At 47.1% G+C, this 21,625-nt stretch overlaps 1 protein-coding gene and 1 pseudogene across 1 annotated transcript in view; one reads left to right on the top strand and one right to left on the bottom strand.

Moving 5' to 3' along the window:
* Nucleotides 1–21,625, top strand: part of LOC126260437 (juvenile hormone acid O-methyltransferase-like) — a 69,551-nt gene that overhangs the window by 22,340 nt on the left and 25,586 nt on the right. The window contains exons 2-3 of the mRNA XM_049957766.1: nt 7,644–7,776; nt 19,001–19,148. Of these exons, the coding sequence (XP_049813723.1) occupies nt 7,644–7,776; nt 19,001–19,148 (281 nt within the window). The remainder of the gene's footprint in view (nt 1–7,643; nt 7,777–19,000; nt 19,149–21,625) is intronic.
* LOC126261172 (5S ribosomal RNA) lies at nt 16,119–16,236 on the bottom strand (annotated as a pseudogene).

Genomic DNA, 21,625 nt, shown 5'->3' with positions numbered 1-21,625 from the left:
AATTTTCTCCGGAAACGCCAAACGGTAGCAATATTTTTTGATCTGGAGCGAGCATACGATACCTGTTGGAGGACAGGCATACTCCGCACACTGTTCTCTTGGGGCTTTCGAGGCCGGCTGCCCCTTTTTCTTCGCGAATTTATGGCAGAGCGCACATTTAGGGTGCGGGTGAACACTACTCTCTCCCGCACTTTCTCCCAAGAAAACGGGGTACCCCAGGGCTCCGTGCTGAGTGTTGTACTGTTTGCCATCGCTATAAATCCAATTATGGATTGTCTCCTTCCCGATGTCTCTGGCTCCCTCTTTGTGGATGATTTTGCGATCTACTACAGCTCTCAACGGACCAGCCTTCTTGAAAGACGTCTTCAAGGATGTCTCGATCGCCTCCACTCTTGGAGCATCGAAACAGGCTTCCGTTTCTCTCCCAGTAAGACCGTTTGTGTTAATTTTTGGCGACGTAAGTAGTTTCTTCCGCCCTCCTTACATCTAGGACCTGTCAACCTTCCGTTTTCAGACGTCGCTAAATTCTTGGGTCTTATGTTTGACAGAAAACTGTGCTGGTCCTCCCACGTTTCTTATCTTTCGGCTCGCTGTCTGCGATCGCTTAACACCCTCCGTGTCCTGAATGGTACCTCCTGGGGAGCGGACCGAGTGGTCCTTCTCCGCCTCTATCGCGCCTTAGTGCGCTCGAAATTGGATTATGGAAGCATAGTCTACTCCTCTGCTCGGCCGTCTATTCTTCGGCGTCTCGACTCTATCCACCACCGTGGATTACGTTTAGTGTCTGGAGCTTTTTACACTAGCCCTGTGGAAACCCTTTATGCTGAGACTGCTGAACCTCCGTTGTCCAATCGGCGAGCGGTCCTTCTAAGTCGTTATGCTAGCCATCTGTCTTCCATGCCTGCTAATCCAGCCCAAGCCCTTTTTTTCGACGCCTCATTTGATGTAGGGTATGCTGGCCGCTCCTCCTCCCTACTACCCCCGGGAGTCCGCTTCCGTCAACTGCTCCATTCTCTTTCCTTCCGCTTTCCTAAAACCTTTTTGACAACTTCGGGTACAGCACCGCCTTGGCTCCGTCCCCGGATCTGCCTGCTCCGTGACCTTTGTCGATTTCCCAAGGATGGTACCCCTACACTTGTTTATCGTCGGGCATTTGCTGCTCTATGTGCACAAATGACGGACGCCACATTTATTTACACCGACGGCTCGAAAACATCGTTAGGTGTAGGGAGTGCCTATATTGTTGGCGACACCCCAAATCAATTTCGGCTTCCCTACCAGTGTTCTGTCTATACTGCGGAGCTTTACGCTGTTCTCCAGGCTGTCCACTACATCCGCCGCCATCGGCGGATACAGTACGTTATCTGCTCAGATTCTCTCAGCTCTCTCCTCAGTCTCCAAGCTCTTTACCCTGTGCACCCTCTGGTCCACCGGATTCAGGACTGTCTGCGCTTGCTCCATCTGGGGGGCGTCTCGGTGGCATTCCTCTGGCTCCCGGGACACGCTGGTATCTGTGGGAATGAGGCGGCCGATATAGCGGCCAAGGCTGCAGTCTCTCTTCCTCGGCCAGCTATTCAATCGCTTCCCTTCACCGATCTACGGAGCGGTTTATGTCGCCAAGTTGCTCATTTATGGCATGCGCATTGGTTAACACTTCCCAATAATAAACTGCGGGAAGTGAAAGCTCTACCTTGCGCTTGGACTTCTTCCTCCCGAACGCGTCGTCGGGAGGAGGTAATTTTAACTAGACTCCGGATAGGGCACTGTCTTTTTAGCCATCGACATCTTTTAAGCGGCGATCCTCCCCCACTCTGTCCCCACTGCTCTCAGCTGTGGACGGTAAGACACCTTTTAATTGAGTGCCCCTATTTTAATCCGTTACGCGCCCGTCTACAGCTATCGCCTGATCTATCGTCGATTTTAGCAGATGACACGCGCTCAGCCGACCGCGTTCTCCAGTTTATTAGTGCTAGTGAAATGACGTCAGTCATTTGAAGCTTTTTTTGGGGACAACCAACCCCTTTCTGTAGTGGATTTTTAAGCCTTCCTTCTGCTTTTAGTTTCTCCAATTTTATGACTTTGTTCCCATTGCTGCTGATTTTCAGTTTCGGTTTTTTTTACTATTTCCTAAGTCACAGGCTGGGCGCTAATGACCATAGCAGTTTTGCGCCCTAAAACCAAAACCAAAAAAAAAAACCTTCCCGTACACCACAGTATCATCAGTAAACAGCCGCACATTGCTATCCACCCTATCCAAAAGATCATTTATGTAGATAGAAAACAACAGCGGACCTACCATAATTCCCTGGGGCACTCCAGATGATACCCTCACCTGCGATGAACACTCACCATCAGTTATAAGGTTTTGCTTTACTCCTGAAGCAGGGGCATGGTGGCTGTGGCTGGGGCCCCTCTTCCAGTTTCCTGGAACTGAAACCCATGACCGCTCTCCCTTGCAAAGACGCTCTTTTATCCCTCTGTTTTTTCAAGTTTTTAGATTTGACATACCCTTTCATGCCTTCTCCCTTTATTCTTAGTTTCCTCGGTTTATAGTTTGACCCCTCTGACTGGATCCGCCCACTTTCAGCGGACACCTCTATCTTACGCACGTAACTTTCGAATCAAGAGATTGATGACCTCGCTGTTTAGTCCCATAACCCCGTCAATCTATTTATATCAACATTTCACAGAAGTTAGCGGACGAACCTCATGTGGTTACGTCTGTCCTCGGTTTTCTTCGCAAAAGTGGTTTGGCCTTGCAGGCCTCAGTACCTGAATTGCCCTCCGGAAATGGAGTCCCTCGGTTAGCGTTGGCATCGATTATGGAGCCCTTGGTATTACCTCCATACTGGCCACATTCTCCCCCCCCCTCCCTTTTCCCTACATTTTGTTTGGACTTTTTGTGCCGTTTTCTTTACCCTTTCCTTGTTTATTCTTCCCCTGTTGTCCCTGTTGACGTGATCATGGTATAGAGTGGAGACTGGGAAGGGTCGGCGGCGGCGGCGGCGGCGGCGGCGGCGGCGGCGGTGGTGGTGTTGGTGGTCCAATGCGTTTAGCGTCTCTGGGGCGCCCCTCAATTCGCCATTTCCGCTCCTTCTGTTCTTCACTCTTCCTGCTGCCCAGAAATTCCTTGTAATTCTTTGTTTGCTCGTTGTCCTTCCCCTTGACTGTGCTGTGCTCTTTTTGTAGTTCCTCCCTTGTTTTCTGCAACCTTAGATCACGGGACTGATGACCTCCCTGTTTGGCTCCTTCCCTCTCAATGCACCAACAAACCAGAAGTAATCACCACACAACTTAAAGCAAATTGTCTGTGAACATATTTAAAAATATTGACAATTTTCGTAAAGCCTACACGTCTCTGAAAAATGTGAGCGCTCTGTTGGCTGAAAGGTGGACAATAGCAGCGTTTCTACTGTATATTTTTATATACTGTTGATCACTTGAGTTCTCACGTTGACACTTTTACAATTTCATATGAAGATGCTTTGAGTATATGTTAACAATAAGTCTTCCTGAAAAGTAGACATCAGTCATGTATTTCTTGCCACAAGATTCTATTCTAGAAATATTTACATCCGATAATCAAAGTTAAGGTTGCTTTTTTATAATTAATAAGCATGTATTGTCCTTCCTGTTGATAGTAAATCAGTGCTTCTAGTCTTCTTTCCCCCAAATAGCACGCTGAAACATAACAGGAAATTTCATATCTCTAGCTCAAATAGGTTATTGAATAAACATATCACAAAATCTATTTCTCCTGAAATTCATTTCAAAGATAAACTTGATCTAAGGCTCTCCTCTGCTATAATACACTCAAGGTGCGTAATCTTCTTGGTCTACAAGCTAATCTTTTCTTTTCATGTTTTCTTTTCATGCTTGTTACTCAGGTGTCATTAGTTACCCTGAGGAGCAACTTTGCAGCTTAGGCTACACTCATGGAATCAATTACAAACAGTGACTGTCTCATATTAAACCCATAATATATTCCTACTCACTCTAGATCTTCACACCTGATAACACTTCCCACATTAAAACAAATTACAGGCATAATAACTTAAGAGAATGACAATGGCAGCAACTCGTACTACAGAAAAGTTTATCGGGAAACCAACACTCGCAAACCGATGATATACGAGAGCAACATAAGAGCGTAACTTCGAACAGGGCTGTCAACTTGAAAAACAGTTGCATAGTATGTTTCTCAAACATCAGTCTGACAGCATTGTCATGCGAAAGCAACGGAAACATTGGTGTGGATGCAAACCGACAGATTTTTAAACTACTTCCTGATTTCCAGTTCATTTCTTTTCACCACCACATTGTTCAAAAAACTCTAAACACCCATATAAAATGAAAAAGGAAAATCCATTTTTGAAGCAGATTCACAGGCAAGTTACCTTAAGACATTTGTCGCACTGGGTGAAGAGACTATTAATTATTGTTTCATAGAACACGGTCGGCTGCTCAGGGACCCACAACCGCCCCCACTCTCTCGTCGGACTGAAATCTACGTCCACGCATCTTCCTCCATGTCGCCGAACATGTGAAGATCACACGGTGAAAGATTGCTGAAGTGTTGCCTTCGTCCGATAGGCAGTGTGGGAGTGAGTGTTCGCGTGCAGTAAGATAATTCCGTCAGACAGCGTCCCGACAGACCGAGGTCAAACGACAAAGCCAGTAGCGGAAATATACATCTTCCCCGCCAAATAAGTGGAAAGCCGTTCACGCAAGTTCTGGGAAGGTCATCATGTGACCACCTTTGGGTACACGGGTCCTCTGCTCGTAGGGTTCCTCGAATGTGAGGACACCGCGGAAACTACTACGCTCCATTCCGTGGTCCCGTTGTAATCGTTGTTCGGTTTGCATTTCAATGCCCCCACACACAAGCTGGTCACGTGTTCAATGAGCACTAGACGAGCATGTTGTCTCCACACAGATACTTGTTTTGTGCTTGACGGCCTGTAGCAGCTTACACAAACATTCCTGGCCTTAGGCCGCGCCCAGGGCTCCCTCCAGCTGAGCGCAGCCGCTGGTTCTACACCACGCCGCCATGCCATTCCAGCAGCCACCAGGGAAGGTCACTCCACAGCGACCACACTGACCAACTAGCAGTCATCGTGAGAGCCTTCGTCTCCCCCGACACTTACTTTCCCCGGATGCATTGTCCCTGAAACGATATTCTTCCGTGGAACTTATATTACGATGATGTGCCTAGCGATGACCATCACGACATACGTCACAATAGACCTTAACTTCATCATATTCCATTGAGATCAGAAGGATCTTTCAGTAGGTCTCCATTAGAATTTAGGTTATGTCGAACGTTGATCTACTGTGTTGATGATAAAATATGACTTACGGCCTGGGAATCGTCAGTCTTCAGTCATTGCGCGTGTGCCTTGCAGCTGCAGGACACAAAACTGCCAGATAGCTTCTCGGCCCGAACGGTTTCATATTTCTCAGTGGAAATTCTATCACCTGCCAACATGTTGCCGGTGATACTTGCCTACATGTGAAAGCGATAGCTACACACCACACTGGATGCAACAGTGAAAATATTCGATTATAAGACAGGAAAAAGACAAGAATGTGTGCTTGTATAGGACACTAGATTTTAATAAACATGTAAGAAATTAACCAACGTACCAAGGTATGGGAAGAGTTTGTTTGCGTAGCCATCCTCCGCAGCAAGCACAGAAACATTTTTGTAAATAAAAAATGTCTTCTCTTGCTGCACTGTGTTTAATTTTCCCAGACGCGCTTCCCCTATCTTTCGCTTTAAGGCATAGTCAGTGGGATCTACACTGCTGGCCACCGTAGATGCAACACCAAGAAAGACAAGAGGTAGCACAACAAAATTTATTTTGTAGATAACATGTTGGACAAGTATCAAATGATTACGTTTACAGACGTCTGTGACATGTGGTTCCTGCCAGAATCAGTAGCGAGAGTAGCCGCCATTGTTGGAGATCACCGCTGCCACACGTCTCGGCATTGAGCCAAAGAGACGTTGGATGTGTTCCTGGGGTACAGCAGCCCAAGCAGCTTCCACACGTTGCCAAAGATCTGGTGTGGCAGCTGGGGATGTAATCTGGGTCACTCGTTGAACAACCATGGACCACATGTTTTCTATCGGCGAAAGATCCGGAGAGCGAGCCGGTCAGGGAAGCACTTCAATCTGGTTATTGACGAAGAACCTTTGGACAATGCGTGCCACGTGTGGTCGCGCATTATCCTGTTGAAATATGGCTGTGGCCGAGCCCTGAAAGTAAGGAAGTACAACTGGCTCCAGCACCTCGGATATGTAGCGCCGGCTATTTAAAGTACCGGCAATGCGTACTACAGGCGTGCGAGAGTAATATCCAATACCAACCCATACCATAATAGCCGGTGCAAGACCAGTGTGGCGGTGCATAATGCAGCTGTCCAGCATCCTCTCTCCACGGTGTCTCCACACTCGAATCCGACCATCGTGGTGCTGCAAACAGAAGCGTGCCTCGTCAGTAAAGACAACGTCATACCATTCTGCCGTCCACATCCGTCTGTCATCACACCATTGGCGACGGAGACGTCTGTGGTTCTGCGTCAATGGTAGACGAAGCAATGGACGTCTTGCGGACAGACCACTCTGCTGTAAACGGCGTCGAATGGTACGCGCAGACACTGGATGATGCGTTACAGACGCAATGTGCTGTGCTACGGTTCGGGATGTCACTGAGCGATCCGTCACTGCCATGCGCACAATTTGCCTATCAGCACGTGCAGTGGTGCACCGAGGGGAATGCGATCGACCACGTCGGTCCGTCGTACCCTCCTGCATCCAACGGTCACATAACCGCATTACAGTTGTTTGGTTTCGTCCAACACGACTAGCGATTTCTCTGTATGATAATCTACAATCTCGGTAAGCCACTATCCTTCCTCTGTCGAGCTCGGATACTTGATCAAACGATGTTCGCTGTTGTCTACGAGGCATAACTGATAGTCTTGTGAAACAACCACAAGGTAAACACACGTGCCGAACGTACACTCGTCGAAATCACCAAGCCTTAAATGGCGCTATGAGGTGGCGCCACAGGCGCGCGTGATGTGCGTCTGCGCTGAAATTCTAATCAGTTGCATATCTCATCGCTGCAAATCCATGGTGTAAATTTCACTTGATTCGGATGCTTCCTTCAGGGTGTTGCATTTACGGTGGCCAGCAGTGTATAATGATACAGTTAGGATACACTTTCGATTTGCTACGTGTCATTCGTAGACCATAAAACAGCGACAAGTGAACTGTTCTATAATCTGAGTAAAACTTAGCAAATCTGAGGATCAGAGGTATATCGTAACTGTATCACTTAAATCCAATTGATGATTCCTTAAAGTGAAAGGCGAAATGCATCTGGGAGAATTAAAAACAGCACAGCAAGAGGGTTTTTTTTCCAGAACAGGCACAAGCTATGGCAGATTAAAACAGTCAGGTCTGATGACTAGTGAAAAACGTGAACCATACTTGAACTAAAAGTTGCTAATTTGTGGAATTGGAAATAAACGAGCAGTGTCCTTAGTTCCACTGTTCTCTCTGCTGGAAAAATCCTCAATGTAAGTTTGTTTGTTTGTTTGATTGTATAAACTCTTTCTATTTTTCCTTGCAGGCGGGCAATAAAGAACATCAGTAAACTTCTCTGTTCTGGTGGTGAAACTGTCCTTGTACTAATGAGTCGTACGGGTTTATTTGGAACATACGCGAATGTGGCAAAGTCAGCCAAGTGGAGCAGCTACTTGAAGGTAATTATGCAACGAATTACAGCGTACTTGGCTTTTCTTAGATAGTGATACCATGCGCAAAGGTCTGTAGCGCTTTCTCCAAATTAAAATAGCTTCAGAATGGCAATGTAATTCAATTTTACTCCTTACTTGTAGTAAAAATACCAATGTAAAAACTGTTCCTTAAAAACACGGGAGTCCGCTCCACTGCTCCTCTTCCTTATGACTTCATCTCGCACATTGACCGCACCTTCTCCACCTATGTGATTGCCGACGACCTCAACATCCATAGCCGCACTCCTGCTGCCCTTCGGCGGTGGCATCAGCTCCTCTCCACAATCCAAGGTGACCTTGTTCCCCTTCCCCAGCACACCTGACCCGAAAGTGACACCACCCCCGATGTTGTCATTGCCTACGCCAACCTCCTTGGGCGTATCGCGGTCGCCGTCCTTGACCCCACAGGTAGCGATCACCTCCCTGTCCTTCTCACCATAACGTCTGCTCACCGCCCCCCTCCGGCTCCGCACCCTGCACCCCCTCCCAAGGTCGTCCATGACTATCACCATGCCAACAGGGATGCCTACCGGGACTCCATCTCCACCCAGGTCGAAAGCCACCCTATTACCTATCGCCATCCTGACATCATCCACGCCTCGTCCTTCCTTCAGAAGGTAATTACTGACGCTGTGGAGGCCCATGTTCCTACTAAAACCATCCACCGACACCATCCCACTCTCCCTCCGTGGGCTGGCCTCCTCCTCCGTGAATCCCGCCGCCTCTATCGCTCCTTCCTGCGCACTCGTGACAGGGATACACTCCAACGCCACCAGCAAATACAGCGACACCTACAGAACCTTATTACAGCAACGAAACTTTGAGACTGGCGCCAGACCTGCACATGACTCAACACCACCCTTCCTATCAACTCCTCAAAGTACTGGTCCGCCTTCCATTGCCTTACTGGTTCCCTTTCCACTCCCCACTACCCCCTTCTCCATAACGATAGCCCCCTTCCTGACAACCTCAGTAAGGCCAACCACTTCGCTTCCCACCTTTCCGAGGTCTTCTCCATCCCCGATGATCCTCACTTTGATTATTCTCTTTCCCCCACCGTCATGGAACGTGCCGATACCTCGCTCGCTCCACTTGCTCCTAGTCTCCAGTACTTGGGGCAGTTGCCCCCCTCCAACATAAACACTCCCATCACAGCACAAGACATTAAACTTATCCTCCAGTCCAAATGCAACACGGCCCCTGGTCATGACCGTCACCTTCGAGAAAGCCCCTATTCCTTTCATACTGTCCTCGCCCATCTCTATAATGTCGTCCTCTCTACTGGCTTCTACCCTGACCTGTGGAAGACCTCCCGCATCCTCTTATTCCTCAAACCCAACAAACCCCCTTCTGCCACCTCTTCCTATCGTCCCATCTGCCTCACCTCCATCTCCAGTAAGGTCCTTGAATCCATCTTCTCCCACCGTATCCATCAGCACCTTGCTCAACACCACCTCCTCCCCCTTACCCAGTGTGGCTTCCAACCCCCCTCCTCTGCTGAAGACCAACTCCTCAACCTTGGTCACCTTCTGTCCCTCCAGCTCAACTCCTGTCGCTCTGCCATTTTTGTTTCCCTTGACCTCCAAAATGCCTATGACCGTGTATGGCATCCTGGTCTCCTCTTTAAACTCCAAACCTATGCCCTGCCTATCAATTTTGTCCGTCCGGTCGCTTCCTTCCTCTCGCACCGTCCTTTCTATGTCACCCTCCACAACACCAACTCCCGTATCTTTTATCCCATGGCTGGCGTCCCCCAGGGTTCTGTCCTCTCCCCTCTCCTTTATCTCTTGTACACAGCTGATATGCCCAAGCCGCCCCCACCAGTCCACCTTCTCCAGTATGCTGATGACACCGCCTTCCTGGCTCTCTATCCTACCCTTCAACGGTCTCGATGTACCCTCCAAACCCACCTTAACCAGTTCACCACTTGGTGTAACCAGTGGTTCCTCCGTCTCAACCCCTCCAAAACCCAGGCAATCATCATAGGCCGCACCACTCGCTCCTTTCGCCTCCATGATTTCTACCTCACCCTTTATGGTCATCCTATCCAGCTCACCCCCACCCTGAAATACCTTGGTCTCACCCTCGACCAACACCTCACCTGGACCCCTCATCTCCAGACCATCCAGCAGAAAGCCCACTCCCGCCTCTGCCTTCTGAAACTCCTGTCTGGCCGGACATGGGGATTGCATCCTTCTACCATCCTCCACACCTATAAATCCCTCATCCATCCTATCCTCTGTTATGCCAGCGTTGCCTGGATCTCCGCCCCCACCCACTTTTACAAGGCCCTCCAAATCCTTGAACGCCATGCGCTCTGCCTTGCCTTCCGTATCCGCCTTCCTTCCCCCACACGGCTCCTGTATGAACTGATCCCCTTCCCCCACCTCCTCCTGTTCCTCCAACATCTCCGCATCCTTGACATTGTCCGCAGGCTTGATCCCCCCCCACCCTCTGGTTTCCTCCTTCTTCTCCACCCCACGCTCATTGCCGCGCCTCTATCGCTGTATCCCTCCCTCTCTCCACCTCCACACCCTCTATCTCCTTCATCAGGGCAATTTCCAACACCTCCCCCTCCCAGATGACGAACTTCGCCGTGGCATCTACCCTTCCTTCCAACTATAACCTGGCCTTGTTCCCCCCCCCCTCCCCAGGGCTCCCTTTTTTCCTCTTCCCTCCTTCTCCCAGAGCGGATTTTCCTCCTCCCCCCCTCCGCTGAGACCCTGCACCCCACACTTGCCTCTTTCCTTCCCACATCCCTCCCTACCTGGCCCTCTTCAGCGCACCCCCTGCTCATCTCCCCTATCTCTTCCCCTCCCTCCCTTCTTCCAGTCTCCCTCATCTCCTTGCGCCTGGCAGATCCTCTGTTTTGATCATCGTCAGTGTGCCACATCAGTGTTGTGTTTAGTGCTGTTTCTCCTGTGCGTCAAGAGGTGTGATTTTAATTGTGTACTGCCTTGAGGTTCGCCGTCAGTGTTTGTGCTACACCATCCATCGATACCTTTCATGCTCCAGTCATACTGTGCCTTGTGTTCTTTTAATTGTCGCAGTTTGTGGCTTTTTGTGTGTGCTACATTTAAACAGTTTTGACAGTTTTTTTATCTACATTTTACGGTCACCCCGTTTTTTGTCTATTGCCTTCCATGATGTTCCCCCTTTTTTATATCTATGTTCACCATATTCTCTCCTTTGTTCTTTTTAAATGTCTTCTATTGCTTGTTCTATGTCTTTCGGCTGAAGAGCAGCGCATATGCTGCTGCCAGCCCGCCCCGATGGGGAATTGAAATACAATAAAGGAAAAAAAAGCGTATTCGCCAGTACTTCTACAGCTGTACTCACCTGAAGAAGGCCAAAAGACTTCGTGCCGAAATATTGTAGCAAGATGGCAGTTCTCCCGTGTTTTTATGCCACAATCAGTACGCCAGGAAAATTTCAAACCTCAATGTAAAAACTGTTAGTTACAGATGTATTTGTATTGAGTAGTGAGGAAGGCTGGTAGCAATTACTGCTAAGAAAAGTAGCAACTGTTTACAGGGCAAGGAAATATTGACTGTAAAAGTACAGTGCAAAACAGTAAGTCTGCAGAATTTTTAAATTTAACGGAATGTAAGGATTTAAAATCGTATTTCAGAGGGGAAAGATACAGATCGACACTGCCTACAGGAAAATTAAAGAGACGTTTGGGGAAAAGAGATGCAGCTGCATGAATATCAATTCCTCAGATGGAAATACAATCTTAAGGGAAAGGTAGGAATAGGATATAGAGGGTCTATACAAGTAAGATGCACTTGAAGGCAATATTATAAGAAGGGAAGTGGACATAGACGAATATGAGATGGGATATACGATACTGCGAGAGGTATTTGACAGAGTTCTGAAAGATCAAAGTCGAAACAAGGTCCCGGCGATAGTCAATATTCCGTAAGAGTTACTGACAACCTTCGGATAGCCAGCCATGACAAAACTCCTCCATATGATGTACAAGGTGTATGAGACAGGCTAAATTCCCTCAGACCTCAACAAGAATACAGTAATTCCATTTTCAAAGAAAGCAGTTGCTGACAGGTGTGAAAATTATCAAACTATCAGTTTGATAAGTCATGACTGCAAAATGCGAATATTATGTACGGAAAAACTGGTAGAAACCGACCTCAACGACGATCAGTTTCGATTCCAGAGAAATGTAGGTACAAAGCAGTACTGACCATACATCTTACCTAAGAAGAGCGGTTAAGGAAAGAAAAACATGCGTTTATATGATTTGTAGACTTAAAGAAAGCTTTTGACAATATTTATGGGATTACTCTGAAATTCTAAAAGTAGCAGGGGTAAAATACTGGGAGCGAAGGTTATTTACAACTTGTGCAGAAACCAATCTGCAGTTAGCAGTTAGGGTCATGAAAGGGAGGCAGTGGTTGAGAAGGAAGTGAGACAGGCTACAACCCTATTTGCGACGTTATTCAATCTGTAAATTGAAGTAGCAGTAATACAAACCAAAGAAAAATTTCAGAGAGGAGAAATACTAACTTTAACTTTTGGCGATGGCATTGTAGCTCTGTCAAAGACAGCAAAGGACCTGGAAGAGTAATTGAAAGGAAAGGACAGTGCCTTGAAAGTAAAATATGAGATTAATATCAACAAAAGCAAAAACAAGGATAATGGCAAGTAGTCCAAATAAACCAGGTCATGCTGAGGGAATTAAATTAGGAACTTAAAGTAGTAGCTGAGTTTTGCTACACTATGTGATGAAAAGTATCTGGACACCAGGCTGAAAATGACTTAAAAGATCGTGGCGCCCTCCATCGGTAATGCTGGAACTCAATATGGTATTGGCCCACTCTTAACGTTGATGACAGCTGCCACTCTCGCAGGCATACGTTTAATCAGGTGCTGGGAGGTTTCTTGGGGAATGGCAGCCCATTCTTCACGGAGCGCTCCACTGAGGAGAGGTATCGATGTCGGTCAGTGAGGCCTGGCTCGAAGTCGGCGTTCCAAAACATCCCAGATCAGGACTCTGTGCAGGCCACTCCATTACAGGGATGTTATTGACGTGTAACTACTCCGCCACAGGCCGTGCATTATGAACAGGTACTCGATCATGCTGAACGATTCGATCGCCGCCCCTGAATTGCTCTTAAACAATGGGAAGCAAGAAGGTGCTTAAAACATCAATGTAGGTCTGTGCTGTGATAGTGCCACACAAAACAACAAGAGGTGCAAGCCCCCTCCACGAAAAACACTACTACACCATAACACCACCGCCACCGAATTTTACTGTTGGCACTACACACGTTGGCAGATGGCATTCGCCATACCCACAGCTTGCCATCGGATGGTCACATTGTGTACAGTGATTCTTCACTCCTCACATCGTTTTTCCCCTGTAGAATCGTCCAATGTTTACGCTCCTTATACCAAGCGAGGCGTCGTTCGGCATTTATCGGCGCAACATGTGGCTTATGAGCAGCCACTCGACCATGAGATCAAAGTTTTCTCACCTCCCGCCCAAATGTCATAGTACTTGCAGAGGATCCTGATGCAGTTTGGAATTCCTGTGTGATGGTCTGGATAGATGTCTGCCTATTACACATTTCGACCCTCTTCAACTATCGGCAGTCTGTGAGTCAAAACACCAGTTCGCGCTGTACGCTTTTGTTCTTTACGTGTTTCTTAATATTTCCAATTGACTTTCACATCGGAAACAGTGGACCTAGGGAAGTTTAGGAGAGTGTAAATCTCGCGTACAGACGTTTGACACAAGTGACACCCAATTACCTGCCCACTTTCGGAGTCCGTGAGTTCCGCGGAGCACCCCATTCTGCTGTCTCACGATGTCCAATGACTACTGAGATCGCTGATATGGAGTATCAGAGTAGGTGACAGCGCAATGCACATAATATGAAAAACGTATGTGTTTTGGGTGTGTCCTGACACTTTTGATCACATAGTGTATTTAAGCAACGAAGTAACTAATGATACGTGAATTAGAGAGTACATAAAACGTACACTTGCTATTGCAAGAATCGCATTTCTGAAGAAGAGAATTTTTTTTAACATCGAATATACATTGAAGAGCCATAGAAATTGGTACATCTGCCTAATATCGTGTAGGGCCCCCACGAGCACGCAGAAGTGCTGCAACACGACGTGACATGCACTTCACTGACGTCTGAATTAGTCCTGGAGGGAACTGACATGAATTCTGTAGGGCTGTCCATAATTCCATGAGAGTACGAGGGGGTGGAGATCTCTTCTGAACAGCACGCTGCAAGGCATCCCAGATATGCTCAGTAATGTTGTCTGGGGAGTTTGGTGGCCAGCGGAAGTGTTTAAACTTAGAAGACTGTTCCTGGAGCCACTCTGCAGCAGTTCCGGACGTGTGGGGTCGCGTTGTTCTGCTGGAATTGCTCAAGTCCTTTGGCGTCGGAATGCACAGCGGACATGAATGGATGCAGGTAATTAGACAGTATGCTTACGAACGTGTCACCTGTCAGTCGAATCGGGACGTATCAGAGGTCCTTTATCACTCTAACTGCACACATCCCAAACCATTACAGAACCTCCACCAGCTTGAACACTCCCTGCTGACATGCAGGGTCCATGGATTCATTAGGTTGTCTCCATCCCGTACACGTCCATTCGCTCAATGCAATTTGAAACTAGACTCGTCCGACCCGCAACATGTTTCTAGTCATAAACAGTCAAAGTCGGTGTTGACCACCCCAGGCGAGGCGTAAAGCTTCGTGCCGTGCAGTCATCAAGGGTACACGAGTGGGCGTTAGACTCCAAAAGCCCATATCGATGATGTTTCGTTGAATGGTACGCACGACGACACTTGTTGATGGACCAGCATTGAAATATGCAGCAATTTGCGGAAGGGTTGCACTTCTGTCACGCTGAACGATTCTTTTCAGACGTCGTCGGTCCCATTCTTGCAGAGATATCGGAGATTTGATGTTTTTTCCGGATTCCTGATATTCACGGTAAACTCATCGCTACCTCGGAGTTGCTGTATCTCATCGCTCGTGCGCCGACTATAACACCACGTTCAGACTCGCTTAAATCTTGATAACCTGCCATTGTAGCAGCACTAACGGATCTGACAACTGCGCCAAACACTTGTTGTCAAATATAGCCGTTGCCGACCGCAGCGCCGTATTATGCCTGTTTACATATCACTGTATTTGAATATGCATGCCTACACCAGTTCCTTTGGCGCTCCAGGGTAGATTTAAGTGTTAAGAAGTCTTTTTGTAAAGGTTTTTGTATGGAGTGTTGCCTTGAATGGAAGTGAAACGTGGTGCTACATTAGAATGTTGAAGGTTAGATGGGTCGATCACGTTAGTAATGAGAAGCTACTGAGTAGAACTAGGGAGAAAAATTTGCGACACAGCTTGACCAAAAGAAGTGATCGCTGGATAGGGCGTATTCTTAGACATCAAGAGATCACCAGAGGGAAGTCTGTGGGGATAAAAATAAGAAAGGGAGATCAAGAGATAAATACAGTAACCAGATTCTGAAGAACGCACTTTCCTGTAGCTATTTGGAGATGAAGAGGCTCCAACAGGATAGAGTAGCATAGAAAGCTGTATCAAACAAGTCTTAGGACCGAAGATCACAACGACAAAAGCAGAAAAATTGGTAGAGGCTAACTTGACCAGTTATGCTAATGTACTGAGAAGGACAAGATGCAACAATCCCTTTCTGTACTTCCGTAGTACTAACTCGACAGGATCTCTGAATTGTTGGAAACAGTGTTCACCCATGGCCGCTGGGCAGTCACTCGTAATCCATCCAGTTTGGTCGCAACTGTTCCCAGGCGATGCGACAAAACATGGTCCAACATGAATCATCGCGTATTTGGAACTTCTAGTGAGGCGACAAGAGTTATTTAATATTTGTTTTGAACAGCTTCTTGGAAAATTTGGAGATATATTTCATCGTCAAACATATAGATGGTGAACTTTGTAGAACTGCAGGAATATGCATGGACAAACATGGGCTATTCATTTCAAACTCGTAGCATGACACTCGGGTAAGAAGTTCAGACCGTCGGTCACCATGACTCGTAAGCCACGTTACAAACTACTTCTAGACCAGAAAAAAAAGCACTCCGTCTTCAGGCCACGAGTGGCCTACCGGGACCATCCGACCGCCGTGTCATCCTCAGGTGAGGATGCGGATAGGAGGGGCGTGGGGTCAGCACACCGCTCTCCCGGTCGATAAGATGGTATTCTTGACCGAAGCCGCTACTATTCGGTCGAGTAGCTCCTCAATTGGCTTCACGAGGCTGAGTGCACCCCGAAAAATGGCAACAACGCATGGCGGCCTGGATGGTCACCCATCCAAGTGCCGACCACGCCCGACAGCGCTTAACTTCGGTGATCTCACGGGAACCGGTGTATCCACTGCGGCAAGGGCGTTGCCAGACCAGAAAAAGTAATATAAAATCTCAGTTACAAGGGCGTGCAGAAAACATACGCCTCCGAATTTTTTCTTTTCCCAAGATCTGTTGATGTACTGCACGTCACGCACATTCCTCGGTGGACTTCCGCGCTTCGCTGACGTAAGTAGCCATCCTATGCCACTAGAGGGCTCCGAATTGTAGCGTGTGACATAGGGGTGTGTAACGTAACTAAGTCTTTGCGTGAGAAACCCTCAGTAAAACTGAAAGCACGAATGCATTGAGGTCGTCCACACAAGGAGCACCACCTTCTCCTGCGTGATGCCAGACCACAAACGAGCGCCGAAACATCTGCAACTATGGGACACTTTGGGTTCAGCGGCATCGGTCATCCTCCATACCGTCCCGAATAGGCCACATATGATTTGCGTCAGTTTCAAAAACTTACAGGACACCTTCGAGGACTTCAATTTGACCTTGATGAAACGGTGCAAGGAGAGGTGGTGGATCCGTAAACAGTCAAACATTCTGCAGTTGACGGTATCAACAAACTGGTTTCTCGTTGACAGAAACGTCTTTGTCGCCTGGGTGTCTGTGTCGGGAAATAAATATGTAGACATAAAAAATGAAGATGTTCTTATAGTTATATTAACAAAAACTTTAAAAGTTTTCACATACAAAATTCGGAAGAATTACTTTTCGGCACGCCCTCTGATGTAATTAGCGAACTACTGGCTTGCCCCAAACGAAAATTTCCTCTGGTCCTGTGAGGCTTCTTTTTAAATCGGCTATTGGACGTAAACCATCATATTATACCACATACTCTAAGAGAAACCGACGTTAGAAATAGAATACCTGTATGTTCGTGGAGTGTTCAACGATTGTGTAAATTGAAACGATGTGTTGTCTAAAAATGTCTCCACATTAGCGTTGCACATGCAAAAATGTATTATTGATGTAAATATTTCCAGGTAGGAATGACAGACGTAACAAAGACCAGATTTTGACTCTGGTAGATATTCACTGTCAAAGGGGATGAAGGTTCTTCTGAGCTCAGTACTCACTGTCGACAGTGCGAGAACCTGAGTGAAGGCGTAAATAAGAGATCTCACGATTATCTTCCGAATTGGCAGGAAGTGTAAAGTGTAGATGTTGTGTACGGGTTAAGATAGTGGAAGTATTGTACGATACAGACAAAGGAAGAAAGGGGGAAGGTTTAAGCCAGATGGGTACAATGCTAGCGCACTGCCCTCGAAAGTAACCAAAACAGCCACAGAGTTCGGCGTCCACATCCTACTCAATGAATACTGTTACCCACTCTACACTGCCTGACAAAAACAAGTGAACTGCACAGAAGACATGGTCCGATGTCAATGTAACAATGTAACTTCATAATAGTACTCATCGGCGGGTATATAAATTGTTAGAATTGCGATTCTTTGACAAATATGATCAACACCAGACCGCATTAGTGTTTTCGTGTTCACTGTTATTGCCAGGCTTGGTAGGGTATATGGGGCTTGCACAGCATCTGATGTGAAGTGATCACTGATGGACGCAAATGCGTATCATACCAATGCGAGAAAGCGTTCTCAGCACTTAGCAGAGTTTGAAAAGGGTCTCACTGTAGGTGTTCATTTGGCCAGCTGGTCGAATCGTGCAATATCCAGAATTTTGGGGCTTTCTGATGTTGAACTCCCACGGAAACTTGATAGCAGGCATAGTATTAAACATTTTGGTCAAGCACTTTTGATCATCACAATGGAGGATAGCCGTATTGTGCACCACGCACGTTGTAACCCCTTCACACTTGCGTCTTCCAACCGAGAACAAGTACTGGACTCCCTGTAACACTGTGTCATCCCGCACCACTTGTCAGAGACGAGCAGCAAACGGATTAAGAAAACACCATCACATGAGTAGGCTGCCATTAAAATCACATCAGAACACAAATGACTGCTTTTGGAGTGGTGGTGTGATCTGGAAGCGTGGATTGCTGATGAATGGCGTCGCATTGTGTTCAACGATGAACAGCATTCTGCATTACCCACGATGGCAGTCATCGGTAAGTATGGCGGCGAACCGTCGAGGGGTCCCATTCTTCGAATGTTTTGGAGAGAAACAGAGGTTTTACTCATTGCGCCATGACGTAGCGAGCTATCTGGTATGACTTCGTCACGGCTGGTACTGATAAAGTGAACTATGACGGCACAAAAACAAATCACGGACGTTCTCAGTCCTCATGTATTACCTCCCATGTGACAGTATCTTGCTCGGACACGCATGGCTATTGCTTTTAAATGCCTCCATGATATTGAGATACTCTCGTAGCCAGAAAGGTCCACAGATCTGTACCTAACAGAACATCTGTGTGACCAGCTTGGTCGTAAACTCCGTCTCAGTGACAGTATCAAAGATGTCAAGGACCACTTGAAACAGACGTGGGCCAGCTTGGTTCAGTAGAGAATGCAGCGGCTTTGACGGAGGGGGCAGGGGCATGGGCACGGGCAGGGGCGGGCAGCGGGCAGCGGTGGCCTAACGTCATATTGATAAATGGAAACACACTGCCTAGTTCTTAGTAAATTTGACTGTATTTTATCACTGAAATATTGTTCCATGAAGTTAAGTTTCGTTTTCCCATCCCCTTCTGGGTGCTAAATTTCTTTCGTCAGGCAGTATAGTTTTTGTTGTATTCTCATCTTTCAAACTTTGTTAAGGTATTAGTGTCTGTACTGTGAAGAGTGACTCAAGATTATTTCATTGCGGTAAAACTTTTTGTGATTACAGGATGATCATCAGTTCCCCTCACCGTACCAGCTCTCAGATAACCTGCAAGATGATCTGAACATCCACCTGCAGCAGGCAGGACTCGCTGTGAAAACGTGTAACGAACAGGAGATAGTGTACGTGACTGAAAAAGAGTCATGTGCAAAAGGTAAGTGATATTCTAAGTTTCAACCACTACCTGCAACATCTTATTGAATGCAGACGTTACGTTAGATCCGCTCATGATGATTGTTCTTACTGAATCGAGCATCTGCCTTAAGCATTTTGTCCCAACCGTGACACAAGCACCATATGCCTTACATACTAGAAAATGTAATTAACCTTGACCTCCAGCTTAATAACTTTCTGATCAAGACACTAAAAGGAATACAGACAAGTGGGGAGATAACAATATGTTAAAAAAGTCGCCTTCGCCCACAAAGAAAAATAAAGAAAATCCCCCAAGACAAATACAAGGAACTCAATGTGATGGCTCTGAAATTACTGGCAAAGCATGGTTAATCCACTCAGCTGTTACAGTTCAATGGTCCAACAGTTTCTGCTCAGTAAACAGAAAATCACATACAAGAAGCATTGAATTACGCAAGTAGACGAAGTCGGGTGGGATAGTTTTTCTGTCAAACGATGATGCAGTGGCATTCGAACTTGAAACGTTTCCCCCATGGGGCTCTCAACTGTGTTGAGAGTAAGTGCTTGGCTACTGTGGGGCCCCAGCCTTGGTAGCATTACTTACTTCCAGTGCTATAAGCTTACACTGCCATTCTCCATTTCCTCCTATGCCTTTCCATCAAATGGTTTTCTTGGTGCAGACCCCACTTGGACCTGCCTTATGATTGTCTCTCACGTGTGTGTGTGTGTGTGTGTGTGTGTGTGTGTGTGTGTGTGTGTGTGTGTGTGTGTGTGTGTGTGTGTGTGGTGGGGAGTGGCAAACACCTGCATGGTGGTAGCCTCAGGACCACACAGGGATCAATCTGTTGGTTCCTGAGCTGAAAACGTCACATGTATGGCAACAAGTGGTTGCCCATCATGGCTGGATCCCAGGAACTCAGAGCAATGGATTACTGGCCAGATAGCCGTTGCTGAGGCTGGGTAGCGCCCATGGGGAGAGCCCCTGTTTTGAGGGCACCACGATGGATGAGCCACAAATTAAGTGAATGGAGTTACATCTTGCTGGTGGCCATAGCGCCCTAGAAGTCTCTATGGAAGGAAAGTCCTCATTCAGCGCAGAAAGATTGGTCCTAAAATTTTGCCTTCACTGGCTATTCCTTGGGATAAATGTAAGGCTATGCAGCAAGTAGAGTAATACTCATCTCAATACCTGATTTGCGCAATACCTGATTTGCGCAATACCTGATTTGCGCAATACCTGATTTGCGCAATACCTGATTTGCGCAATACCTGATTTGCGCAATACCTGATTTGCGCAATACCTGATTTGCGCAATACCTGATTTGCGCAATACCTGATTTGCGCAATACCTGATTTGCGCAATACCTGATTTGCGCAATACCTGATTTGCGCAATACCTGATTTGCGCAATACCTGATTTGCGCAATACCTGATTTGCGCAATACCTGATTTGCGCAATACCTGATTTGCGCAATACCTGATTTGCGCAATACCTGATAAGGATTCTTTCTTGGCCACAGAACCTATATTCTTTGTGGGGAAACATAGAAGACAAATTTGGGGAAGTGGTAGCCATCTCCCAAGTGAAAAAGGAGTCTGTTTTGATCAGAACAACATGCCCTCCCCAGTCCCAGGTGCTGCTTGAATGTAACAAACTTGATGGACTGGTGACAGTCACTCCCCAAAATAGTCAGAGTATGGTTCAGGGCATCATTTTTCACTGAGTCCTGCTCTTGAAATCCGATGTTCAGCTACGTGTCAACTTGGAGCGATGGGGTGTATGTAGGAGGTCAAACGACAGTAGGGGTTCTACCACTGTCTTCATCTTGGCCTTTGAGGGGGATTCTTTTCCTGAAAAGGTCAAGGTGATAGATTACCAACGTGATGCGAAACTGTATGTCCCCAAGCGTGCTTAAAGTGTTTGAAATTCGGGCACACATCTCTGCACTGCAATGCTAGCCGTATGTGCAGAGATTTTGGACGACCACCGCATTCGCACACTCCTTGTGCATTTCCCCCGTTTGTGTCAACTGTGGAAACCACCATTCGCGCTGCTTACCCCATTGCACTGTTTTCCAGAAAGAGATGAAAATAAAGGCATATAAGACTCTGAACAAAGTAACTTATCAAGAGGTCAAGTAGTAGTATGAGTGGTTGACCCAGCATGTATAGCAGCATCATATGCTGCTGCTTTGACATTGTCCCTTTGCCGACGGTACCCCCACCCATCACACCTCCTACAGAGGGACCTCAGGGCTGCTCAACAATGCCTGCACCAGCCTTCTTGATTGTTTGAGGCTCTCCTCTTGCTGCTTCTCCCTCCCCTACAGCTACTTCAGGGTCACTGCCTTCCCACCTACCAGGGCCATCAGTCCCCACCTTCCAGCTGGAGCCAAATCATCTTCCTGTTGCCAAGGTTTCTGCCGGTCTACAACTGGACACGAGCCGGTGGCTGAATTAGCCACAAGCTGCTCGTTGCACTACTTCGTGATCATC

This window comes from Schistocerca nitens, chromosome 5 (assembly GCF_023898315.1).
Source record: "Schistocerca nitens isolate TAMUIC-IGC-003100 chromosome 5, iqSchNite1.1, whole genome shotgun sequence".
Taxonomy (NCBI): domain Eukaryota; kingdom Metazoa; phylum Arthropoda; class Insecta; order Orthoptera; family Acrididae; genus Schistocerca; species Schistocerca nitens.
Note: the sequence above shows the minus strand (reverse complement) of the source record. Positions and strands in the feature narration are given on the sequence as shown.